The sequence below is a fragment of the Heptranchias perlo genome, unplaced genomic scaffold (assembly GCF_035084215.1).
Source record: "Heptranchias perlo isolate sHepPer1 unplaced genomic scaffold, sHepPer1.hap1 HAP1_SCAFFOLD_519, whole genome shotgun sequence".
NCBI lineage: Eukaryota > Metazoa > Chordata > Chondrichthyes > Hexanchiformes > Hexanchidae > Heptranchias > Heptranchias perlo.
Genome location: NW_027139536.1, coordinates 1 through 19,432, shown reverse-complemented (window position 1 = coordinate 19,432; position 19,432 = coordinate 1). Strand labels below are relative to the sequence as shown.

At 52.3% G+C, this 19,432-nt stretch overlaps 1 protein-coding gene across 1 annotated transcript in view; it reads left to right on the top strand.

Annotated features, from left to right (window-relative positions):
- Nucleotides 1-17,278, top strand: part of LOC137314510 (netrin-G1-like) — a 28,785-nt gene extending 11,507 nt beyond the window's left edge. The window contains exons 2-3 of the mRNA XM_067979823.1: nucleotides 13,430-14,073; nucleotides 17,098-17,278. Coding sequence (XP_067835924.1) covers nucleotides 13,430-14,073; nucleotides 17,098-17,278 — 825 coding nt within the window. The remainder of the gene's footprint in view (nucleotides 1-13,429; nucleotides 14,074-17,097) is intronic.
- The last annotated feature ends 2,154 nt before the right edge of the window (nucleotides 17,279-19,432 follow it).

Genomic DNA, 19,432 nt, shown 5'->3' with positions numbered 1-19,432 from the left:
TCTGGACAAGGTGAAACAGCTGGTCATGGTCGACATTATCCAGTCCCTTTAGAATCCGAAACACAGCAATCAGATCACCTCTCAACCTTCTCTTTCCCAGTGAGAATATTCCCAATTGACATAATCGCTCCTCATAATCCATCCCCTCAATCATTCTGGATCCTTTCAATAGCTGCAATATCCTTTTTGTACTGTGGTGACCAGAACTGCCACGGTGTTCTAACATCTGTACACAGTGTTCTAGCATCTGTACACGGTGTTCTAACATCTGTACATGGTTATTCGAAGATCTGTACACGGTATTCTGTGATCTGTACACTGTGTTCCATGAACTGTACACTGTATTCTATGAACTGTACACTTTATTCTACGTGCGGTCGCACCAATGATTTATAAAGTGACGGGATTACCTCACTATTTTGCTCCCTTTAAATTCACTCACTGTCCATGAGTTTGAAGGAGGATGTGGTTAACCAGGAATCCTTGTCTCAGCGAATTCTCTACCTGTGTTGTGAGGTTTGCTCGAACTGTCGACTTAAAGGGAGGAACATCACTACTTCTGGAGAAACACAGTCTGTGTGACTCACTCGGCTAAAAGTCTGACAGCCAATTATTTCTAAATCCGAGCACCAATTATGAAAATCCCAGCGAGTCTCGACAGCTGGTGAATGTTAACGGGAAGTGTCGGCTTCTCTTCTTTGAGCCGAGTCAAGTGATTCGGTTCCGTGTTCTCCAGAAATTTCTCCCAGAAAAGGGGTCCGGTGATGTGGTGATTTTGTTACAAACATGGAAATGACGGGCAGGAAAGGACCAGCTGGTCCATCAAGCCTGTTATTGGCCGAATAATCCAGAGATCGTGAGTTCAAATCCCACCATGGGCAGTTTGAGAATTTGCATTCATAGAATCGTAGAATTTTACAGCAAAGAAGGAGGCCATTCGGCCCATCGTGCCTGTGCCGGCTCTTTGAAAGACCTATCCAATTAGTCCCACTCCCCTGCTCTTTCCCCATAGTCCTGTAAATTTTTCCTCTCAAGTATTAATCCAATTCCCTTTTGAAAGTTATTATTGAATCTGCTTCCACCGCCCTTTCAGGCAGCACATTCCAGATCAGAACAACTCACTGCATAAAAAAATTTCTCCTCATCTCCCCTCTGGTTCTTTTGCGAATTACCTTAAATCTGTGTCCTCTGGTTACCGACCCTCCTGCCACTGGAAACAGTTTCTCCTTATTTACTGAATCAAAACCCTTCATGATTTGAACACCTCTATTAAATCTCCCCTTAACCTTCTCTGCTCTCAGGAGAACAATCCCAGCTTCTCCAGTCTCTCCACATTATTGAACTCCCTCATCCCTGGTCCCATTCGGGTAAATCTCCTCTGCACCCTCTCCAAGGCCTTGACATCCTTCCTAAAGTGCGGTGCCCAGAATTGGACACAATTCTCCAGCTGAGGCCTGACCAGTGATTTATAAAAGTTTAGCATAACCTCCTTGCTTTTGTCCTCTCTGCCTCTGTTTATAAAGCCCAGAATCCCGTATGCTTTTATTCAGTTTAAATAAATCTGGAAATAAAAATCTGGTCTCAGTAAAAGTGACCATGAAACTGTCGGATTGTCGTAAAAACCCAACTGGTTCACTAATGTCCTTTAGGGAAGGAAACCTGCCGTCCTTACCCGGTCTGGGCCTATCTGTGACTCCAGTCCCACACCAACGTGGTTGACCCTTAACCTCCCTCTGAAGTGATCGAGCAAAACACTCAGTTTGTATCAAACCCGCTCCCAGTGGTTCAAGAAGAAGGCCCAGCACCACCTTCTCAGGGCAACTAGGGATGGGCAATAAATGCCGGCCTTGCCAGCGACGCCCACATCCCCAGAATCAATTTAATAAACGAATGGTGTTTTAAGTCCACATCTTCCCAGGGAGCTCGATGGGATTCTAAGCGTCGAAATGTAATTACAGAGAATCTGAGCCGGTGGAAATGAATGTTTGTTCATGTTAATAAAACCCAGAACTCTGCACCTGGTGTTTGTGTTTAAACATTTCAGTAATGAGCCGAGCACAGGGAGGTTTCAAGAGAACGGAAACCTGACTGGAGAAAGAATGAGAATCTCCAGCAAATATTAAACAAGCAGGAGGCCATTCAGCCCCTCAAACCTGTTACATAGGAACAGGAGGAGGCCATTCAGCCCCTCGAGCTTGTTACATCGGAACAGGAGGAGGCCATTCAGTCCCTCGAGCCTGTTCCGCCATTCAATTAGATCATGGCTGATCTATATCTAAATTCTATTTACCCGCCTTTGCTCCGTATCCCTCGATACCCAAGAAAAATCTATCGATCTCAGTCTTGAAAGCTCCAATTGACCCCCAGCATCCACAGCCTTTTGGGGGAGAGAGTTCCAGATTCCCACTCCCCTTTGTGTGAAGAAATGCTTCCTGACATCACCCCTGAACGGCCGAGCTCTAATTTTAAGATTATTCCCCCTTGTTCTGGACTCTCCCACCAGAGGAAATAGTTTCTCTCTATCGACCCTATCAAATCCTTTTTTATCATTTTAATCACCTCGATTTGATCATCCCTCAACCTTCCAAACTCGAGGGAAACAAAACAAGTTTTGCAACCTGTCCTCATAATTTAACCCTTTTAGCCCCGGTATCATTAACAGCAATGTGATAATGAGCAGATAATCTGTTTCAGTGATGTTGGTTGAGGGATTAATATTGACCTCGACACCGGGGTGAACTCCCCATCTCTACTTCAAATAGTGGCCGTGGGATCATTTACGCCCAATTGAGAGGGCAGACGGGGCCTCGGTTTAATGTCTCATCTGAAGGACGGCACCTCTGACAGTGCAGCACTCCCTCAGTACTGACCCTCCGACAGTACAGCACTCCCTCAGTACTGACCCTCCGACAGTGCAGCACTCCCTCAGTACTGACCCTCCGACAGTGCAGCACACCCTCAGTACTGACCCTCCGACAGTGCAGCACTCCCTCAGTACTGACCCTCCGACAGTGCAGCACTCCCTCAGTACTGACCCTCCGACAGTGCAGCACTCCCTCAGTACTGACCCTCCGACAGTGCAGCACTCCCTCAGTACTGACCCTCCGACGGTGCAGCACTCCCTCAGTACTGACCCTCCGACAGTGCAGCACTCCCTCAGTACTGACCCTCCGACAGTGCAGCACTCCCTCAGTACTGCACTGTGAGTGTCGGCCTGGATTATGTGCTCGAGTCTCTGGAGTGGGCCTTGTACCCATGACCTTGCCTGTCTGTCTCTATCTGTGTTTATAATTAAATATGAACGTGGGCAATACAGAAAACGGGAAACAGAGAATAACAGGAGACGGCCCCGAGACTCCTCATCATTCAAACTGGTCGATAGAAAAATCCATCCCCTGATGACAGGGTCACAAGGTCAGTCAGTCATTACCTCAATATCTGGAAACAGCCTCTTAAAACAGCGTCCGGTTAGAATCAGGTCTGTGTGCAGCTGCTGACGGACTCACTCCATAAATATCTTGTAATATTTTCATGTACACAGAGTGTTTTTATAATTCATTCTGGGGATGTGGGCGTTGCTGGCAAGGCCGGCATTTATTGCCCATCCCTAGTTGCCCCTTGAGAAGGTGGTGATGGGCCTTCTTCTTGAACCGCTGCAGTCCGTGTGGTGAAGGTTCTCCCACAGTGCTGTTCGGTCGGGAGTTCCAGGATTTGGACCCAGTGACGATGAAGGAACGGCCGATTTTTGTCCAAGTCGGGATGGTGTGTGACTCGGAGGGGAACTTGGAGGTGACGGTGTTCCCATGCACCTGCTGCCCTTGTCTTTCCAGGTGGTGGAGGTGGTGGGTTTGGGAGGTGCTGTCGAAGAAGCCTTGGCGAGTTTACTGTAGTGCATCCTGCAGATGGGACACACTGCAGACACGGTGCGCCAGTGGGGGAGGGAGTGGGTGTTTCAGGTGGGGGAGGGAGTGGGTGTTTAAGGTGGGGGAGGAGTGGGTGTTTAAGGTGGGGGAGGGAGTGGGTGTTTAAGGTGGGGGAGGGAGTGGGTGTTTAAGGTGGGGGAGGGAGTGGGTGTTTAAGGTGGGGGAGGGAGTGGGTGTTTAAGGTGGGGGAGGGAGTGGGTGTTTAAGGTGGGGGAGGGAGTGGGTGTTTAAGGTGGAGGAGGGAGCGGGTGTTTCAGGTGGGGGAGGGAGTGGGTGTTTCAGGTGGGGGAGGGAGGGGGTGTTTAAGGTGGGGGAGGGAGGGGGTGTTTAAGGTGGGGGAGGGAGCGGGTGTTTGAGGCGGGGGAGGGAGCGGATGTTTGAGGCGGGGGGAGGGAGCGGGTGTTTGAGGCGGGGGGAGGGAGCGGGTGTTTGAGGCGGGGGGAGGGAGCGGGTGTTTAAGGTGGGGGAGGGAGTGGGTGTTTAAGGCGGGGGAGGGAGCGGGTGTTTCAGGCGGGGGGAGGGAGCGGGTGTTTCAGGTGGGGGAGGGAGTGGGTGTTTAAGGCGGGGGAGGGAGCGGGTGTTTAAGGCGGGGGAGGGAGCGGGTGTTTAAGGCGGGGGAGGGAGCGGGTGTTTAAGGCGGGGGAGGGAGCGGGTGTTTAAGGCGGGGGAGGGAGCGGGTGTTTAAGGCGGGGGAGGGAGTGGGTGTTTAAGGCGGGGGAGGGAGCGGGTGTTTCAGGCGGGGGGAGGGAGCGGGTGTTTAAGGCGGGGGGAGGGAGCGGGTGTTTAAGGTGGGGGAGGGAGTGGGTGTTTAAGGTGGGGAAGCGAGTGGGTGTTTAAGGTGGGGGAGGGAGTGGGTGTTTAAGGTGGGGGAGGGAGTGGGTGTTTCAGGTGGGGGAGGGAGAGGGTGTTTAAGGCGGGGAGGGAGCGGGTGTTTAAGGCGGGGGAGGGAGTGGGTGTTTAAGGCGGGGGAGGGAGTGGGTGTTTAAGGTGGGGGATGGGCTGCCGATTGAACGGACTGCTTTATCCTGGATGGTGTTCAGGTTCTTGATTGTTGCAGCTTCACATCCACTTCCTGTCACGTACATATGCATCGAGCCACATAAGGAGATATTAGGACAGGTGAAGAGGTAGGTTTTAAGGAACATCTTAAAGGAGGAGAGAGAGGTGGAGAGGTTTAGGGAGGGAATTGCAGAGTTTAGGGCCTCGGCATCTGAAGGCACGGCCGCCAATGGTGGAGCGATTAAAATCGGGGATGAATAAGAGGCCAGAATTGGAGGAACGTAGTGGACCAGTAATCCCGAGGCCTGGACCGGTGATCCCAAGAGTCATAGAGTTATACAGCACGGATAGAGGCCCTTCGGCCCATCGTGTCCGCGCCGGCCATCAAGCCCAGTCTAATCTAATCCCATATTCCAGCATTTGGTCCGTAGCCTTGTATGCTATGGCATTTCAAGTGCTCATCCAAATGCTTCTTGAATGTTGTGAGGGTTCCTGCCTCCACAACCCTCTCAGGCAGTGAGTTCCAGACTCCAACCACCCTCTGGCTGAAAAAGTTCTTTCTCAAATCCCCTCTAAACCTCCCGCCTTTTACCTTGAATCTATGCCCCCTTGTTATAGAACCCTCAACGAAGGGAAAAAGCTCCTTAGTATCCATCCTATCTATGCCCCTCATAATTTTGTACACCTCAATCATGTCCCCCCTCAGCCTCCTCTGCTCCAAGGAAAACAAACCCAATCTTCCCAGTCTCTCTTCATAGCTGAAGCGCTCCAGCCCTGGTAACATCCTGGTGAATCTCCTCTGCACCCTCTCCAAAGCGATCACATCCTTCCTGTAGTGCGGCGACCAGAACTGCACACAGTACTCCAGCTGTGGCCTAACCAGTGTTTTATACAGCTCCATCATAACCTTCTTGCTCTTATATTCTATGCCTCGGCTAATAAAGGCAAGTATCCCATATGCCTTCTTTACCACCTTATCTACCTGTTCCGCCGCCTTCAGGGATCTGTGAACTTGCACACCAAGATCCCTCTGACCCTCTGTCTTGCCTAGGGTCTTCCCATTCATTGTATATTCCCTTGCCTTGTTAGTCCCTCCAAAGTGCATCACCTCACACTTTTCCGGGTTAAATTCCATTTGCCACTGTTCCGCCCATCTGACCAACCCATCTATATCGTCCTGCAGACTGAGGCTATCCTCCTCGCTATTTACCACCCTACCAATTTTTGTATCATCAGCGAACTTACTTATCATACCTTTTACATTCATATCCAAGTCGTTAATGTAGACCACAAACAGCAAGGGCCCCAGCATAGATCCCTGTGGTACCCCACTGGCCACAGGCTTCCAGTCACAAAAACAACCTTCGACCATCACCCTCTGCCTTCTGCCACGAAGCCAGTTTTGTATCCAAAGTGCCAAGGCACCCTGGATTCCATGGGCTCGTACCTTCTTGACCAGTCTCCTGTGCGGGACTGGAGGAGGGGAGAGAGAGGGTACCCATTGGAGGAGGGGAGAGAGAGAGAGGGTACCCATTGGAGGAGGGGAGAGAGAGGGAGGGTACCCATTGGAGGAGGGGAGAGGGAGGGTACCCATTGGTGGAGGGGAGAGGGAGGGTACCCATTGGAGGAGGGGAGAGGGAGGGAGGGTACCCATTGGAGGATGGGAGAGGGAGGGTACCCATTGGAGGAGGGGAGAGGGAGGGAGGGTACCCATTGGTGGAGGGGAGAGGGAGGGTACCCATTGGAGGAGGGGAGAGAGAGGGAGGGTACCCATTGGAGGAGCGGAGAGAGAGGGTACCCATTGGAGGATGGGAGAGAGAGGGAGGGTACCCATTGGAGGAGGTGAGAGAGAGGGTACCCATTGGAGGAGGGGAGAGAGAGGGTACCCATTGGAGGATGGGAGAGAGAGGGAGGGTACCCATTGGAGGAGGGGAGAGGGAGGGTACCCATTGGAGGAGGGGAGAGAGAGGGAGGGTACCCATTGGAGGAGGTGAGAGAGAGGGAGGGTACCCATTGGAGGATGGGAGAGAGAGGGAGGGTACCTATTGGAGGACGGGAGAGAGAGGGAGGGTACCCATTGGAGGATTGGAGAGAGAGGGAGGGTACCCATTGGAGGAGGGGAGAGAGAGGGTACCCATTGGAGGACGGGAGAGAGAGAGAGGGTACCCATTGGAGGATTGGAGAGAGAGGGAGGGTACCCATTGGAGGAGGGGAGAGAGAGGGTACCCATTGGAGGAGGGGAGAGGGAGGGTACCCATTGGAGGAGGGGAGAGGGAGGGAGGGTACCCATTGGAAGAGGGGAGAGAGAGGGTACCCATTGGAGGAGGGGAGAGAGGGAGGGTACCCATTGGAGGAGGGGAGAGGGAGGGTACCCATTGGAGGAGGGGAGAGAGGGAGGGTACCCATTGGAGGAGGGGAGAGGGAGGGTACCCATTGGAGGAGGGGAGAGGGAGGGAGGGTACCCATTGGAGGAGGGGAGAGAGAGGGAGGGTACCCATTGGAGGAGGGGAGAGAGAGGGAGGGTACCCATTGGAGGATGGGAGAGAGAGGGAGGGTACCTATTGGAGGACGGGAGAGAGAGGGAGGGTACCCATTGGAGGACGGGAGAGAGAGGGAGGGTACCTATTGGAGGACGGGAGGGAGAGGGAGGGTACCCATTGGAGGAGGGGAGAGAGAGAGGGTACCCATTGGAGGAGGGGGAGAGAGGGAGGGTACCCATTCGAGGAGGGGAGAGAGAGAGGGTACCCATTGGAGGAGGGGAGAGAGAGGGTACCCATTGGAGGAGGGGAGAGAGGGAGGGTACCCATTGGAGGAGGGGAGAGAGAGAGGGTACCCATTGGAGGAGGAGAGAGAGAGGGTACCCATTGGAGGAGGGGGAGAGAGGGAGGGTACCCATTGGAGGAGGGGAGAGAGAGGGTACCCATTGAGGGGGAGGGGACAGAGAGTATTCCTGATATTGGGATCTGAAGGAACGATTAATCGCTGATAGTTTGACAGAAGCATGAGATTGAGATCAGGCAAAGAAGATAAAAAACCCTCGAAATTATCCTTTTATTCACTTCCTGAACTGTATTTATCAGAAACAATCGATCCCCTAAAATAGTCAAATTGATGAAAAAGTGAGACATCCCCATAATTAATAGCAGGATTTCCATTTGCTGTTGGGGGTTTTGTAAATGAGTCGGTGTAAAAGTCTCCAGGTTTGGAGTCTGATTTATTGTCTCTTTAACCCTCAGACAGTATAAAAGGATGGGGGTGAATTTCTGACCCGTTTTATCCTCTCGCTGCCTCTGTCCTGTCGAGATTACTGGAGAATATTTCAGCTCCTCTCTGGGACACTAAACGCTGCTCATTTTATTCTCTGTCCGATCATTAACCTCCGAACTGAGCAACTCTGCTCTAAAATTAACTGTAACAAAGGAGCTGATTACTTGGCGATGGGGAGTGACCGCAATCTGTGGGATTGTACTTTATGGAGCCACTAACTCCTGTACTTAATAATACCCTAATTAACATAATTAACCAGGGGACTGAACCGTGCAGATAGCGAGAGGTTTAGTTAGTGAGAATGACAGGCTGTTACTCACACAACACATTGTAAATCCAAGATAGAAACACTTAAAGCCCTGAAATAAATGTCAAGTGGTGAGTGGATTTGGAGAAGTAACAATGATTCATAAGATGCTCCGTTTACACTCCAATGTGGCAGGAACAGTTCCTGTAATATATGATCCGTGTATTGAAATATCTTCCCTTCCCACGTTGATGCAGCTGCACAGAGCAGGAGCCTGTTGTTTCTCTCCCTCCCTGGGCTGTGTGGTGATCTTTAATTACTGTTTCAACAACAACTACTTGCATTTATATAGCGCCTTTAATGTAGTAAAACGTCCCAAGGTGCTTCACAGGAGCATAATCGGACAAAACTTAACACCGAGTCACACAAGGAGATATTAGGACAGGTGATCAAAAGCTTGGTCAAAGAGGCAGGTTTTAAGGAGCGTCTTAAAGGAGGAGAGAGAGGTGGAGAGGCGGAGAGGTTTAGGGAGGGAATTCCAGAGCTTAGGGCCGAGGCAGCTGAAGGCACGGCCGCCAATGGTGGAGCGATGAAAATCGGGGATGCACAAGAGGCCAGAATTGGAGGAGTGCAGAGATCTCAGAGGGTTGTAGGACTGGAGGAGGTTACAGAGATAGGGAAGGGCGAGGCCATGAAGGGATTTGAACACGAGGATAAGAATTTTAAAATCGAGGCATTGCTGGACTGGGAGCCAATGTCGGTCAGTGAGCACAGGGGTGATGGGTGAACGGGCGAGTTAGGATACGGGAGGCAGAGTTTTGGATGAGCTGAAGTTTACGGAGGGTGGAAGGTGGGAGGCCGGGCAGGAGAGTATTGGAATAGTCGAGCCTGGAGGTGAGAAAGGCATGGATGGTGCAGTGGAACAGTAAACAAGAAACCTGGTCCAGAAATGTGAGAATCAGAGAAAGCTCGAGCGAGTGGTGGAGAGAGACAGTCGCTCAGTCTCTCTCTTCACTCCCGCTGTGGTTTCACACTGAACTCCCACCACTGATTGCCCCTCGAGTTTCCTCACCGTTTACACACTGTCATTCCATAGAATGGTGAGTTGTAGCACTGGGACAAGGGGCTGTTAATTATGTACCGAGGACACGGCAATTCAGGAGCACTTAACATCTGGACAGTGTGATTATTCATTCATACTTTTGACAGCTTTAGGATTCTGTTACTAATGGACACTCGTTTCATTCTAAATAGAGACATTAAAATAATCGATTCCAATATCCAGCTTCAGTCAGTGCCTTTAGAAAGATGCTGTGAGAATTGTAGATTCATTAATAGGAACATAAGAAATAGGAGCAGGAGTAGGCCATTCGGCCCCTCGAGCCTGCTCCGCCATTCAACAAGATCATGGCTGATCTTCTACCTCAATGCCATTTTCCTGCACCATCCCCATATCCCTTGATGCCTTTAATATCGAGAAATCTATCGATCTCTGTTTTGAATGTACTCAATGATTGAAGCCTCTTTGCATCCTCCTCACAACTCACATTCCCACCTAGTTTTGTGTCATCAGCAAACTTGGAAATGTTGCATTTGGTCCCTGCGTCCGAATCATTGATAGAGATTGTGAATAGCTGGGGCCCAAGCACCGATCCCTGTGGTACCCCACTAGTCACAGTCTGCCAACCTGAAAAAGACCCGTTTATTCCTACTCTCTGTTTTCTGTCTGTTAACCAATTCTCAATCAATGCCAATAAATTACCCTCAATTCCATGTGCTCTAACTTTGTTCACGAACCTCCTGTGTGGGACCTTATCGAAAGCCTTCTGAAAATCCAAATACACCACATCCACTGGTTCCCCCTTATCTATTCTACTAGTTACATCCTCAAAGAACTCCAATAGGTTTGTCAAACATGATTTCCCTTTCGGCCTTTCATAAATCCATGTTGACTCTGCCAAATCCTATTATTATTTTCTCAGTGTCCTGTTATCACATCCTTTATAATCGATTCTAGCATTTTCCCTACGACTGTTGTCAGGCTAACAGGTCTGTAATTCCCTGTTTTCTCTCTCCCTCCTTTCTCAAATAGTGGGGTTACATTTGCCACCCTCCAATCTGCAGGAACCATTCCAGAATCTATCGAATTTTGGAAGATGACAACCAATGCATCCACTATCTCTGTCGCCACCTCTTTCAAAACCCTGGGATGGAGATCATCAGGTCCTTGGGATTTATCGACTTTCAGTCCCATTAATTTCTCTAATACTATTTTTTTACTAATACTAATTTCTTTCAGTTCCTTATTCTCACCAGACCCTTGGATCTCCAGTATTTCTGGGAGGTTTTTTGTGTCTTCTTCCATGAAGAGACACAAAGTATTTGTTTAATTTCTCTGCCATTTCCTTTTTCCCCGTTATAAATTCTCCCCTCTCTGTGTGTAGGGGACCCACATTTGCCTTTGCCAGTCTTTTCCTTTCTACATTCCGATAGAAGCTTTTACAGTCTGTTTGTATGTTTCTCGCTAGTTTACTCTCATATTCTATTTTCCCTCTTTATCAATTTCTTGGTACTCCTTTTCTGAATTCTAAAATGCTCCCAATCCTCAGGCTTACTGCTTTTTCTGGTGTCTTTCTCTGCCTCTTCCTTTGATTTAATACTATCTTTCATTTCTCTTGTTAATCTCTATTATCCAGCTTTAGTCAGTGCCTTGAGAAAGATGCTGTGAGAATTGTAGATTCATTAATCTCGATTCTCTCTGTCTACGGCCCCCTCTCCATCTTTCTCACACATTAGTTTTATTGATTGCTGCAACAGCCACTTTCTGAAGATTGCGGTCTAACAGGCGAGCTGTGTGATCATTTGGAAAAGGATGTTGGTCTGATTCTGTGTTGCCGATGTTGGGGAGAGTATCAGTGTGTCCCATCCACAGGATGCACTGCAGCAACTCGCCAAGGCTTCTTCGACAGCACCTCCCAAACCCACCACCTCCACCACCGAGAAGGACAAGGGCAGCAGGTGCATGGGAACACCGTCACCTCCAAGTTCCCCTCCGAGTCACACACCATCCTGACTTATAATCAGAGAATTGTAGAATCTTACAGCACAGGAGGCCATTCAGCCCATCATGCCTGTGCCAGCTCTTTGAAAGAGCTATCAAATTAGTCCCACTCCCCCGCTCTTTCCCCATAGTTCTGCAGATTTTTCCTTTTCAAGTATTTATCGAATTCCCTTTTGAAAGTTATTATTGAATCTGCTTCCACTGCCCTTTCAGGCAGCGCATTCCAGATCAGAACAACTCGCTGCGAAAAAAATTCTCCACATCTCTCCTCTGGTTTTTTGGCCAATTACCTTAAATCTGTGTCCTCTGGTTACCGACCCTCCTGCCACTGGAAACAGTTTCTCCTTATTTACTCAATCAAAACCCTTCATGATTTTGAACACCTCTATTGAATCTCCCCTCAACCTTCTCTACTCTGAGGAGAACAACCCCAGCTTCTCCAGTCTCTCCACATAACTGAAGTCCCTCATCCCTGGTCCCATTCTGGTAAATCTCCTCTGCACCCTCTCCGAGGCCTCGTCTGTCCTTCACCCGACTGTCGGAATCATCAGAGAATCTGGGAACATTGTGATGGGAGAATACGACCCACATAAAAGCTGATGTGTGACCTCTGATTGTCTGCGGGCCGTCGACTCATTCCCGAAACGCACCTTGTGTGAAATATGTGGAGCTGCCGCTGTCTCTGTCGCTGCTTCACTGCGGAAGGACCCTGACCTGAAGTGAGCCCGAGGGAGCCCTGCCATCTCCAACTGCTTCCTCGCAAACCAGCCGCAGATAAAGCATCATTAGGACCACAGGCTGGGCTGTGGTCTGACACCCAGAGCCCAGGATTATGGCCTGATCGGAAATAAGGGATTGTTTTAACAACGGACTGTAAAAAGACAACTGCCCCTCGATCATTCCGCCCGGAAAACTCTCCTCCTTTCTCTCAATAAATGCCGGCCTCGCCAGCGACGCCCACATCCCGAGAATTAATAAACACAAATGATTCTTTCAGAACAACATTCCTGAGAAATTGGCTGATGATAAATTCTGTGATCCAGATATTCCTAATTCTGATACAACAAACTGCACAGTGACGGGGAATCAACCCCAGTGACAGGGAATCACTCCCAGTGACGGGGAATCACCCCCAGTGACGGGGAATCACCCCCAGTGGACAGGGAATCACCCCCAGTGGACAGGGAATCACCCCCAGTGATGGAGAATCACTCCCAGTGAGGATAAGGTGGGATCTTACAGTTGTGCTTCCAATTCCTGTGCAGTTTTACAATTCAGGTCTCAAAATATTTTAGTGGTGTGAAGCTATTTTTAGTTAGACAGAGCGAGCATCATTCCTCGACACTACAGCGATATAATTAACCAGCTGTCTAACTGTCCAGCACAGAGTGCAGTGAGATGGAGCGCGTACAGTTTAATCAAAACTTATCCCTGAGAAAATCAGAGTGGATGGATATTCCTGGATTCCAAGACAGTGTCGAGGGAGCTTTACTCTGTATCTAATCCGTGCTGTACCTGCCCTGGGAGTGTTTGATGGGACAGTGCAGAGGGAGCTTTACTCTGTATCTAACCCATGCTGTACCTGCCCTGGGAGTGTTTGATGGGACAGTGTAGAGGGAGCTTTACTCTGTATCTAATCCGTGCTGTACCTGCCCTGGGAGTGTTTGATGGGACAGTGTAGAGGGAGCTTTACTCTGTATCTAACCCATGCTGTACCTGCCCTGGGTGTGTTTGATGGGACAGTGTAGAGGGAGCTTTACTCTGTATCTAACCCGTGCTGTACCTGCCCTGGGAGTGTTTGATGGGACAGTGTAGAGGGAGCTTTACTCTGTATCTAACCCATGCTGTACCTGCCCTGGGAGTGTTTGATGGGACAGTGTAGATGGGGCCTAACTCTGTATCTAACCCGTGTTGCTCTGTGCCCATTTCCAGGAGAACCCCTACATGTGCAACAACGAGTGTGATGCTCGCACGCCCGAGCTCGCACACCCCCCCAAGCTGATGCTGGATCACGAGGGCCGGATCCCAAACACCTTTTGGCAAAGCGTCTCCTGGAGGAGTTTCCCCGAGCCCCTCCTGGTCAATATCACCCTGTCCTGGGGCAAGACCATCGAGCTGACCGAGGATATCGTCATCACCTTCGAGTCGGGCCGGCCGGAGCAGATGGTCCTGGAGAAATCTCTGGACCACGGCCGGACGTGGCAGCCCTACCAGTTCTACGCTGCCGACTGCCTCAACTCCTTCGGGATGGAGCGGAGAACGGTCCGGGATCTGAGCCCAGCCTCGGTGCTGGACATCATCTGCACGGAGGAGTACTCCAGGGGCTACGTGTGGAAGGTGGACAAGACGGTCCGCTTCGAGATCAGGGAGCGGTTCGCCCTGTTCGGGGGGCCCCTTCTCCGCAACATGGCCTCGCTCTACGGCCAGCTGGACACCACCAAGGACCTGAGGGACTTCTTCACCCTGACCGACCTGCGGGTCAGGCTGCTCCGGCCGGCCACCGGGGCCACCAGCGTCGACCAGCTCAACCTCTCCAAATACTTCTACGCCATCTCCAACGTGGAGATTCACGGACGGTGAGAGCTCCTCGTCACCTCTGCTCAGGGTCACTGATCCCACACTTCACATCCAGGGGGCGCTGTATCAGGGCAAACATCTGGGGGACGGTCTATCAGGGCAAACATCTGGGGGACGGTCGATCAAGGCAAACATCTGGGGGAACGGTCTACCAGGGCAAACATCTGGGGGAAAGGTCTACCAGGGCAAACATCTGGGGGACGGTCTGTCTGGGCCAACATCTGGAGGGAACTCTATCAACAACAACAACAACTTGCAATTATACAGCCCCTTTAACAGAGTAAAACGTCCCAAGGTGCTTCACAGGAGCGATTATCAAACAAAAATTTGATACCGAGCCACATAAGGAGATATTAGGACAGGAGACTAAAAGCTTGTTCGAAGAGGTAGGTTTTGAGGAGCGTCTCAAAGGAGGAGAGAGAGGTGGAGAGGGGGAGAGGTTTAGAGAGGGAATTCCAGAGCTTAGCTCCCAGGCAGCTGAAGGCACGGCTGCCAATCGTGGAGCGATTAAAATTGGGGAGGTGCAAGAGGCCAGAATTGGAGAGATCTCGGAGGGTTGGAGGGCTGGAGGAGGTTACAGAGATAGGGAGGGGGCGAGGCCATGGAGGGATTTGAACACAAGGATGAGAATTTTAAAATCGAGGCTTTGCCAATGTAGGTCAGTGAGCACAGGGGTGATGGGAGAACGGGACTTGGTGTGAGTGAGGATACGGGCAGCAGAGTTAGCCTCAGACTGTGGCCGGGGAGAGGGATGGAGTCGGTGTCTAGGGAACGGAGTTTGAGGCGGGGACTGAAGACAATGGCTTCGGTCTTCCAGTATTTATTTGGAGGAAATTTGTGCTCCTCCAGTACTGGCTGTTGGAAAAGCAGCGTGACAAATCAGAGAGAGTGGAGGGGTCGAGAGAGGTGGGGGTGAGGTGGAGCTGGGTGTCGTCAGTGTACATGTGGAACCTGACGTTGTGTTTTCAGATGATGTCACCGGGGGGCAGCCTGTAGATGAGAAATTCTGCACTCAGCATCTGGGAGACTCACTCGAGCTTTTAGTCCAGGAGAATCTTCAGACACTAATTCGAGAACAGGAACAGGAAAATGTTTACGCTGAGGTTAATTTGCCTCCAAGGAACTGTCTGGGTTTCTGCTTAGTTCAGCAAAAAGTGCCGAGAACAGCAAATGTGCTGAATGTGTGAGGACCAATCTGCAGATTTTGAAGCTTCACCTTCCCAGTGAGTTAAACAGCGGCCCGATGCTGTTAGCACAGAATCCCCGAGACCAGCGATCTCACACTTTACAACACAGAAACCCTCACAACACACTAGGCCTTTCCACATCGTATTTACTAAAGGGAAATCTTCATCACACTCACTGTTAATGTCAGCGATGCGATTGTGTCCTTTAGAACATTAAAAAATATATTTCACAAGGAGGTGATCCCAGACCGACCTTCCCCAGAAACTGTAAACTCCCATCACAGCAACTAAACCCTCTTCAATGTGATAATGACCAAAGAATCTGTTTTATGATGTTGGTTGGTGGATAAACATTGGTCAGGACACCGGGGAGAACTCCCCCGCTCTTCTTTGAAATAATGGCTGTGGGATCTTTTACGGCCACCTGAGAGGGCAGACAGGGCCTCGGTTTAAAGTCTCATTCAAAAGACACCAACACCAATAGTGCAGCACTCCCTCAGTACTGACCCTCCGACAGTGCAGCACTCCCTCAGTACTGACCCTCCGACAGTGCAGCACTCCCTCAGTACTGACCCTCCGACAGTGCAGCACTCCCTCAGTACTGACCCTCCGACAGTGCAGCACTCCCTCAGTACTGACCCTCCGACAGTGCAGCACTCCCTCAGTACTGACCCTCCGACAGTGCAGCACTCCCTCAGTACTGACCCTCTGACAGTGTAGCACTCCCTCAGTACTGACCCTCCGACAGTGCAGCACTCCCTCAGTACTGACCCTCCGACAGTGCAGCACTCCCTCAGTACTGACCCTCCGACAGTGCGGCACTCCCTCAATACTGACCCTCCGACAGTGCGGCACTCCCTCAGTACTGACCCTCCGACAGTGCAGCACATCCTCAGTACTGCCCCTCCGACAGTGCAGCTCTCCCTCAGTACTGACCCTCCGACAGTGCAGCACTCCCTCAGTACTGACCCTCCGACAGTGCAGCACTCCCTCAGTACTGACCCTCTGACAGTGCAGCACTCCCTCAGTACTGACCCTCCGACAGTGCAGCACTCCCTCAGTACTGACCCTCCGACAGTGCAGCACTCCCTCAGTACTGACCCTCCGACAGTGCAGCACTCCCTCAGTACTGACACCGGGGAGTGCCGGCCTGGATTATTTGCTCAAGTCTCTGGAGCGGGGCTTGAACTTATGACCTTCTGTCTCAGAGGCGAGATCTCAATATCTCATTGCTGTTTGTGGGATCTTGCTGTGCGTAAATTGGCTGCTGTGTTCCCCACATTACAACAGTGACTACACTTCAAATTTACTTCATTGGCTGTAAAGCACTTTGGGACGTCCTGAGGTGGTGAAAGGCACTGTAGAAATGGGAGTTCTTTCTCTTTTTAGGGTTGACCCATGTTCCTGGTCTCTGCTGCTCCAGTCAGTGGGAATTGCCCATGAGTGGGAATTGCCCATGAGTGGGAATTGCCCCGTGCTGGGAATTGATATGCTGGGAATTGTCCTGTGCTGGGAATCGCCCCGTGCTGGGAATCGCTGTGTACTGGGTTTGTCGTCCTGTGCAGTTCGGGCCTGAGATCTTGTCACTGGGTCCAGTTTGGGAAAGGGGAGACTGTGTGAGGGGATCACAGGCTGCCCATGTTCTGCAGGAAGGGGTTTGCATCAGTTTAAAATTCTGCAATGACCTTTAACTGGGATCCAGGACCTTCCTGTGATGGAGACACCAGGAACCTAAGCTGGTAAAGGGAGAGCTGAGCCCCGGAGCAGAGAGTCCGGTGTGTAACGGAGCTGCTCGGGGTCATTTTAAACCAGCTTGTCCCCTTGTTTTTTTGCCAGGTGTAAGTGCAATCTTCACGCCAACAACTGTGTCCTGGAGAAGGGGAAGCTGAGTTGCGAGTGTGAGCACAACACGACGGGGCCGGACTGCGGGAGATGCAAGAAAGGCTTTCAAGGCCGGCCGTGGAGAGCCGGCTCGTACCTCCCGATCCCCAAAGGGACGGCCAATATCTGTGAGTAACGAGGGCTTCTCCGGCCCCGCCTGATACCGGCGGCACCTTGGGTTTCGGTTCAGATTTCATTCTAATTCCAACTCCCGGCAATGCACCGATTCCAAAATAGAAGCAAATGGATGTTTGTGAATGAATTAATGTGTAAACAGAGACTCAGAGCGGGAGATTGGACAGAGACAGAGAACAGGAATAAGGACTGACTCCAGGGGGAGGGGACCACGAGGGGGAGGGGAAGGGGGTCAGGAGGAGGGGAGAAGGGGGTCAGGAGGGAGGAGAAGAGGGTTCAGGAGGGGGGAGAAGGGGTTCAGGAGGGGGGAGAAGGGGTTCAGGAGGGGGAGAAGGGGTTCAGGAGGGGGGAGAAGGGGTTCAGGACGGGGGAGAAGGGGTTCCGGAGGGGGAGAAGGGGTTCCGGAGGGGGAGAAGGGGTTCCGGAGGGGGAGAAGGGGGTTCAGGAGGGGGGTGAAGAGGGTTCAGGAGGGGGAGAAGGGGGTTCAGGAGGAGGGAGAAGGGGTTCAGGAGGGGGAGAAGGGGTTCAGGAGGGGGGAGAAGGGGTTCAGGGGTGGGGAGAAGGGGTTCAGGAGAGGGGAGAAGGGGTTCAGGAGAGGGGAGAAGGGGTTCAGGAGGAGAGAGAAGGGGTTCAGGAGGAGAGAGAAGAGGGTTCAGGATGGGGAGAAGGGGTTCAGGAGTGGGGAGAAGGGGTTCAGGAGAGGGGAGAAGGGGTTCAGGAGGGAGGAGAAGGGGTTCAGGAGGAGAGAGAAGAGGGTTCAGGACGGGGGAGAAGGGGTTCCGGAGGGGGAGAAGGGGTTCCGGAGGGGAGAAGGGGTTCCGGAGGGAGGAGAAGGGGTTCAGGAGTGGGGAGAAGGGGGTTCAGGAGAGGGGGAGAAGGGGTTCAGGAGGGAGGAGAAGGGGTTCCGGAGGGGGAGAGGGGTTCCGGAGGGGGAGAAGGGTTCCGGAGGGGAGAAGGGGTTCAGGAGGGGGGGTTGAAGAGGGTTCAGGAGGGGAGAAGGGGTTCAGGAGGAGGGAGAAGGGGGTTCAGGAGGGGGAGAAGGGGTTCAGGAGGGGGAGGAGAAGGGGTTCAGGAGAGGGGAGAAGGGGTTCAGGAGGAGAGAGAAGAGGGTTCAGGATGGGGGAGAAGGGGTTCCGGAGGGGGAGAAGGGGTTCCGGAGGGGGAGAAGGGGTTCCGGAGGGGGAGAAGGGGTTCAGGAGGGGGGTGAAGAGGGTTCAGGAGGAGGGAGAAGGGGTTCAGGAGTGGGGAGAAGGGGTTCAGGAGGGGGAGAAGGGGTTCAGGAGTGGGGAGAAGGGGTTCAGGAGGGGGAGAAGGGGTTCAGGAGGGGGGAGAAGGGGGTTCATGAGGGGGGGAGAAGGGGGTTCAGGGAGGGGGAGAAGGGGGTTCAGGAGGGGGGTGAAGAGGGTTCAGGAGGGGGAAGGGGCTCAGGAGGGGGGAGAAGGGGTTCGGTGGGGAGAAGCGGGTTCAGGGGTTCTGGAGGGGGAGAAGGGGTTCAGGAGTGGGGGAGGAGGGGAGAGAAGTGGTTCTGGAGGGGAGAGAAGTGGGTTCTGGAGGGGGCAGAAGTGGTTCTGGAGGGGGGAGAAGCGGGTTCAAGAGGGGAAAGGGGGTTCAGGATGGGAGAGAAGCGGTTCAGGAGTGGGGGAGGAGGGGGGTTCAGGAGTGGGGAGAAGGGGTTCAGGAGGGGGGAGATAGTCAATCCCCGTGGTGTGAATTTCCCCCCCGGCCCCTCTCTCTGTCGATCCCCGATTCCAGGAGCCGGTTGAACGGAGGCGGCGATGGCGGCCCCATCGAGAGCCCAGGCCACACTGCACTCTGGGAGATTGAGTCCCATGACCCCCGTGACCCCGGGGGGGCCGTGTGACCCCCCGTGACCCCGCGGGGCCGTGTGACCCCCGTGACCCCGGGGGGCCGTGTGACCCCCGTGACCCCGGGGGGCCGTGTGACCCCCCGTGACCCGGGGGGCCGTGTGACCCCCGTGACCCCGGGGGGCCGTGTGTTGGCAGCTGATTCTCAGTATCCAGAGGGGGAGGGGCGGAGCATCAATTCCTCAAGGTGGGGCTCAGTCTGTGATTGTGACTCCTGGATTATCCCCAAACCCCCTCCCCAACCGACAACACCCTCCCCCCAAACCCCCTCCCCAACCGACAACCCCTCA